At 28.4% G+C, this 7,112-nt stretch overlaps 1 protein-coding gene across 1 annotated transcript in view; it reads left to right on the top strand.

Moving 5' to 3' along the window:
• The window catches only part of LOC107457192 (nuclear envelope integral membrane protein), a gene marked incomplete at its 3' end in the record, with an annotated part of 15,153 nt that extends 8,607 nt beyond the window's left edge, over positions 1 to 6,546 (top strand). Inside the window, 2 exon segments of the mRNA XM_043041954.2 lie at positions 1,990 to 2,114; positions 6,484 to 6,546. Of these exon segments, the coding sequence (XP_042897888.2) occupies positions 1,990 to 2,114; positions 6,484 to 6,546 (188 nt within the window).
• Between the last annotated feature and the right edge of the window lie 566 nt (positions 6,547 to 7,112).

Genomic DNA, 7,112 nt, shown 5'->3' on the forward strand with positions numbered 1-7,112 from the left:
CAGGGCTGATTGTGCTCCGGAAAAAATCCTGATTTCCGGATTTTTCGCTAACAGTGATCCGGAAGTTTCCGGAGATCGAAAGTCCAGACGTTTCAAAAAATCATTGATCACTTAAGTTTCCGGAAATCAAATTTTTAAAGGTGGAACTTAAAAACACAGTTTATTTAATTTGTTTGTAAGGGAGAGCCACAGAGATACTTTATAAGCTTATATTCATGATTAATATTCTTTTTTTATCACTAAATAGTTGTTATAATCATAAACTCAAAAAAAAAAAAGACATATTTGTAAATTTTATTTACTTCTCCAGGTTATCATAGGTATGTGTAAATGGTATAAGTATGTGTAAAATTTTAAATATATTTTTAGTAAACTAAGAAATATTGAGAAAACGGAAGAAAAAAAACCTTGTTTAAATTTTTTCTAATTTTTAAATGTAAACTGTTTTTTTTTTTGTTTTTTTTTTTTCAAATTCAGGAAATTTTCCGGAATTTTGACTTGGACTCACAATCACCCCTGCATATGATTCTTCCCTTAATTTGAGGAATTCCAGGAATCTCGAGACCCTTGATTCGTGGACTTCTGCCTATCAATAATATATTTTCCAACCAAATTTAAAATTCTGCTAATCTAAATTTAAATTCCGTTACTTAGGCAAAATCTTGTTAACGAGTCATTTATTCCACCCTTATCAGCACCCTCTTTTTTTTTCTCATTCACATGCCATAATTTTTTCATGCTGATTTGTTAGAGAAAACACAACTTCATATAAACTTCAGAAACACCAAACAGAAAAAAATTTCATAAAATCAATGAACTACTGAGGCAAACACAAAAGTATAAAATTGATAATCTAAATAATAATCAGGGTTGCCACTCCACAGGGAAAACCTGGAAAATACAGGGAATTTTGATTTTTTCTTTACAAACTGGGAAAATACATGAATTTTGTTTTTTTTTTATTTTTGTCGTTTAAAAAATGGTGACCACTGAAAGTGTAGTCAATGGGATATTTAACCATGATATTTCAGCTATACTGAACTATTTCATTTACCATAGCATTATTTAAGTATGTTCAGCTGTTTTCCCAGCAATTGAAACTAATAAATATAGTTAGCCCAATATAGCTCACACAAGAGCACAGTAATTGTTGTTTCCTCTTAATATATTGCATATAACATGTACAGGGAAAACACAGGGAATTTTTTTTCCAGATTTGAGTGGCAACCCTGATATTTCTGAAATAATAAACATTTAAAAGATTTCTTGCTAGAAAAAAGTGTGTTTTTTTTTTCTAAACTTATGGTTTAATGAGTAGCAATTTAGTTGCAAATTACAATTTGTACCCGAAAATTATTTAAGCAATGTGATATATTTGCCCCCTTTCTTATTCCTTGACAACTACAATTAGATCTAATAAATTATTAACATGATTTTACATCATTAAAATTTCGAATATCGCATTTTAGTATTATTAATAAAATTATTAATAAAATAAAAATTAATTTTATATTTTTAATATATTACAACACATGAATTTCAAAATGGGCATTTAATTAATCTCTTTTTTTCAGTTATTTCCATGGATTTCACAGTTTTTAGAATCCTTTTTTTTTCACATAGGAAAAAAAAATTCAGATAATTTCTTCTTCCAGCAATCGCATGTCTGTTATTAGTTTCAGAGTTCAAGTTCTGTATTGAAGAAAAAATGGAGAAAAAAAAATTATCTTCTCTGTTATTCTAAGTACTTTTCTTGTACTCTGTTTTCGTAGGCCAACCCTGTGCAACTGGACACTTTACAATTATAATTTTGAAATTTTTATAAAATTTAATATTATCTTCATTGAAATATATGTATATATGAATCTTCAAAATAATTTTTTGATTTACCAGCTCTCTTATACTTGAAAATTTGGTGATTTCACTATTGTAATTCCTAATGATTATTGCGCATATATTCCTTCTTAAATAGTTTACTTTTGTTTTCAGTTAATTGCTTTAGTATTGATTTATCTTGGATCAGAATATCGAGAAGTTTCAACTGCAATTATCATAATTTTGGGATCCATCTACCTCATTCCAGCCCGTTGGATTTCTCGCTTGCAAACAATTTGGTATTGTGATGCTTTATAACTTTTCTTTTACAAAAATAATTATTTTTATGGACTCATCACCTTTATTTTGAAATACAGGACAATTTAATGCTTAAAGGTGTTAAAAATAAAAACAAATTTTCAATAGATAGTAATCACTTTTTTATCTTACAAATAGATAAAGCAAAACTTAAATTCCAGTAAGAAATACTTTTTGTGAAATATTTTACAAAGATTGATTTTTTTTTTCTTTTAAGTTTGTACTCATTGCGTAAAACTACTTTATAACTTTAATTAAGCACTATACTTTCTATTTATGCATATAATTAAATAAGGTCTGTGTCCTGATCTTAGAGGCACACACCACTTTAAAATTTAACATAAGGGCAAATTACCTCAGAATGTAAAAAAGAGAAAAGGTCATAATTTTTTTATTAGTTATTTTAATTAAAGAATTTTTTTCACCGATTTTTTTTTCTTCATAATTTTTGCTATATTTCTGTATTTTTTTAGTTGAAAAAGACAACATTTAAGCAAATATTAAATTTTATTTTATATCTTTCTATCACTAAAAATGACTTTACTGTAGTCCGTGGATCGAGATTCAGACAGAAAGTAAAAGTTTATTAACAAAAACAAACACATACAAATTTAAAAAGAACACTATCTGGCGGTATAAAAAGAAAAAGACTTCATAGCTATCCTTCCCAGGGAATGACAACAATCTCCCCCTGCGAGAATGTTTTTATTTTTCGACACAAATAACAATATACATCAAAAATATTAATTCTCTTAATATAAATTTCAAATTAAACTTATTTTTTCCAAAGAGAAAATTAACTTCTCAAACGTTACAGCTTTAGTTAAAAAATCAGAAATATTATCATTAGTATTCTTATAAACAGTTTTCAATATTTTATCTTCTATCATATCTCGCACAAAATGAAATTTAAGATTTACATGCCTGGTTTTGTTAGAAGATTTACCATTGTTCAACCAGTCAATAGCTGCTTGGCTATCAGAAAAAATTGTAACAGGAGCATTAATAAATTTTTTACAGTTCAGTTCATTTAACATATTCATTATCCACGTAAGTTCTCGAGCTGTGTCAGCTGCAGCAAATAATTCAGCTTCACATGTTGATAGTCCTACACATCTTTGTTTTCTACTTTTCCATGTTATGAGAGAATTACCAATCATAATTACACAACCTGAAAAAGATTTTTCTCCTTCTGCATTGCCCCAATTGCATCCGCACTACAGTTTAAAAAACCGAATTCTTTACTATAAAACAAGACTCTATCTTTTGAACCGTTCAAATATTTCAAAACTCTTTTAGCTAAAACATAATGCCTTTTTGCAGGACGTTTATTAAATTGTGATAAATAACTAGTTACAAAAGCAATATGTGGTCGGGTTCTATTTGCTAAATTTAAAAGTTCACCGACGATTTCCTGATAATCAGTCTGATCTACTAAATCATTAGTAGGATTAAAACATCTATCTTCACCTTTAGTTATGAGAGTATTTGTTTTCTTACAATTTTCCAAACCATATTTTTTCATTAAAGTTTCAATGTAATGAGTTTGAGATAGACCAATTTCGTTTTTTTTTTTGTGAAATCTCAATGCCTAAAAATTTTGAATCGTTAGTTGTTTCTTTTATTTCAAATGTTTGATTAAGTTTTGAAGTGATACCCTTGTATAATTTCGAATTATTAGAAAATACTGCCATATCATCTACGTATACACAAATTGCAAAAAAATCATTATCATTAATTTTAGTAAATACGCAATTGTCAGATGCAAGTTGAGTGAGACCAATCTTTTTAAGTTCATTTTTTAACTTTATATGCCAATTTCTACCAGATTGAGGTAGACCATAAATACTTTTATTTAATTTACACACTTTATTTTTACCATATTTATCTTCAAAGCCTGGAGGTATTTCCATATACAGAGTTTCATCAATATCACCATATAAATATGCAGTTTTAATATCAAAAAATTTAACAAATAAATCCAATTTTGCTGCTAAAGCAATTAATAACCTGAATGATTCAATATTTACCACAGGTGAATATGATTCAGAATAATCAACATTTTTAATTTGATTAAACCCTGCTGCAACCAGTCGCGCTTTGTAAATTTTGTTTTTATCGTTATTTTTAATTGTATACACCCATTTACTTTTTATTATTTTTTCCTTCTTAGGCCTCTCAATTAATTCAAAAACCTTATGTTTCTCCATCGAAAGAAGTTCGTTTTCCATTGCGGTTTTCCACTCGGAATATTTATTACTATTTATCGCCTGGTCATAATTTTGAGGAATAGATGATCCTTTCAAGGCTAAGTTCGCGTTTGCGGATATTTTATTTTTAATTCTTTCAGAACGTCTTAATGCAGGAGTATTTTGATTATTTTCATTTTGTGAATCAGAACTTTCTTGGGACGATTTATGTGAAAAAAAATGTTCACTGCTTGATTCAGTTGGAGGGGAGTTTTGGGTTTCAGTTTCGATCTGTGGTAGAGATATATTAAACTGGGTCAAATCCTCAATGTTCCATATGCTACATTCATTTTTGTTTGTTAGAAATTTTATTTCCTCTTAATGATTCGTTAAATTTAACAGATCGCTCTTCAATTACAATATTTTTATGGACGTCATATATTATATACACACGCCTTTCTCTAGAATAACCGACGAAAATGCCACGTTTTCCCGGAATATCAAATTTATTTCGGAATTGTTTAGGTATATGAAAATAAACGACGCATCCGAATACTTTTAAGTAGTTAAGTTTCGGTTCTTTTCCTGACCATATTTCAATCGGAAGATTCTGTTATTTTTACGAGGTGTAAGATTAGAAATGGGAGTGCTAAAACTTATTGCTTCAGCCCAAAATTTTAACGGTAATTCACTTTCATATAATAATGTCCTAGCCCTTTCTACTAACACTCTTATGGCTCCCNGCTCAGCACGTCCATTTGACGAAGGATTATACGGTACTGTTTTTTCATGTATGATCCCGTATTTTTCTAGAAAACTATCAATCTCGTTATTAACAAATTCTAGACCGTTATCTGTTCTGAATCTTTTGATTTTCTTATTCATTAAATTTCCATACCTTTCTTTAAACATGCAAAACATTTCAAATACATCATTTTTATGTTTCAAAAAATAAGAAAAGTACATCCCAGAAAAATCATCCACTAGAACTAAAAAATACTTTGAATTCCCTAATGAATCACAATTTATTGGGCCTGCTAGGTCCGCATGAATTAGTAACTCTAATGTAGAATTACTTTGTGCAATATTAATTGTTGGATGACTCTTATGGGTTACTTTACTTATGTCACAAGATTCACAATGATAATTTTCAAAATCCTTAAAATTTGTACCAATAACATTTTGCATTTTAACCATGTATTGTGGATTTAAATGACATAGTCTTTTATGCCAAATATTATAAGTATCCAGATTACTTACTTCATTACATTCTAACTCAGAATTATTTACATCGTTATAAGTAAATGAATTAGGTGAAATGTTACTACACGGTTCCATTAAAATTTCAAAACAATTGTTTACTTTTACAGCTTTTAAAACAATGCGATTGTCGTTACTTAAAATCAAAATATCATTACCATTAGATTCAATTTTATAACCTTTATCAATTAATTTAGATACTGAAATTAAATTGTTTCTTAAATCTGGTACATATATTACATCGTATATTGTTAGATTTTTACTGCAATTATCAACTGTTGTTGTAACTTGTACAATACCAATACCTTTCGAAATTAAATTTGACTTCTTACCTGCTAATTGTATTATTCCATTAACATCATTTAAGTTTTCAAAAAAGTTTATATCTTTTACCATGTGTGAAATAGCACCAGAATCCAAAATGAAAACCGTTTTGTTTTTACCTGTAGCACTAGAATTTACGCGATGTTGTTCATGTTCAGCGGTAAGTGCGAAATTTTCACTAGAATGTTTATCTTGATTTTCAAATCTGATAATTCAAAAACCACTGCCATGCTGCCAACTGTAGTCCATGGATCGAGATTCAGACAGAAAGTAAAAGTTTATTAACAAAAAACAAACAAACACATACAAATTTAAAAAGAACGCTATCTGGCGGTATAAAAAGAAAAAGACTTCCTAGCTATCCTTCCCAGGGAATGACAACATTTACCAATATTTTTTTATTTTTCTTTCAAAACTTGTAATTATTTTTTATGTGTTTATGAAATCAATTTTCACATTATTTATATGAAAAAAATTCATTTTTGTGTTTTAAATTTTTGCTAATGTTATTTTATCAAATGAGTTGTAGTGTTATCTTTACAGTTGTTAAAAATTTCTCAACTTTGTTTAATTTCAGGCTTCGTTTATTTCCACCTAAAATAAAACTTCTAACTGAAGTAGAATATATTGAGCAGGGAAGNTATCAAACTTTCGATTAAAATCGTCTGCGGTCGCCTAGCAACACTTACTGTTGCCAAGGCCAGAAATATAAATAGCAACCCTCGTATACATGGTTAGATTGTCGTTCCTCAAATTAAGCAGCACTTGGAAGTATTTTGAAATCAAGCAATGGCATTTTTATTTTTAATTTAGATTAAAAAATGCTGTTTCCAACTTCTCACCAATGACACCTGCAGTAACATTTAAAACCTAATGATAACTTCATTTTGCTTTAATATTATTGGTTTAATATTATTATTGATAAAAATTCAGTTATTTGAGTTCAGTTATTTGAGTTCAGTTATTTTTATTCAGTTATTTGAGATATACAAGGTGAAGCAAAACTAGAAATCACTACTATAAAAGATGATACAACTTTTCACAACAAACAACTTCCTTACTATTTTAGGTTAAAAATAAAAGACAGTTTGCTAGAGGACTGCTTGTTTGGAGGTGCATTTCTGTATGATACTATTAAACTACCAGGATATTGATTTTCCAAACAAATAGAATGGCTATCTGTCTCTCTCTCTCTCTTTTTAAGTG

This window comes from Parasteatoda tepidariorum, chromosome 4 (genome assembly GCF_043381705.1).
Source record: "Parasteatoda tepidariorum isolate YZ-2023 chromosome 4, CAS_Ptep_4.0, whole genome shotgun sequence".
Taxonomy (NCBI): Eukaryota; Metazoa; Arthropoda; class Arachnida; order Araneae; family Theridiidae; genus Parasteatoda; species Parasteatoda tepidariorum.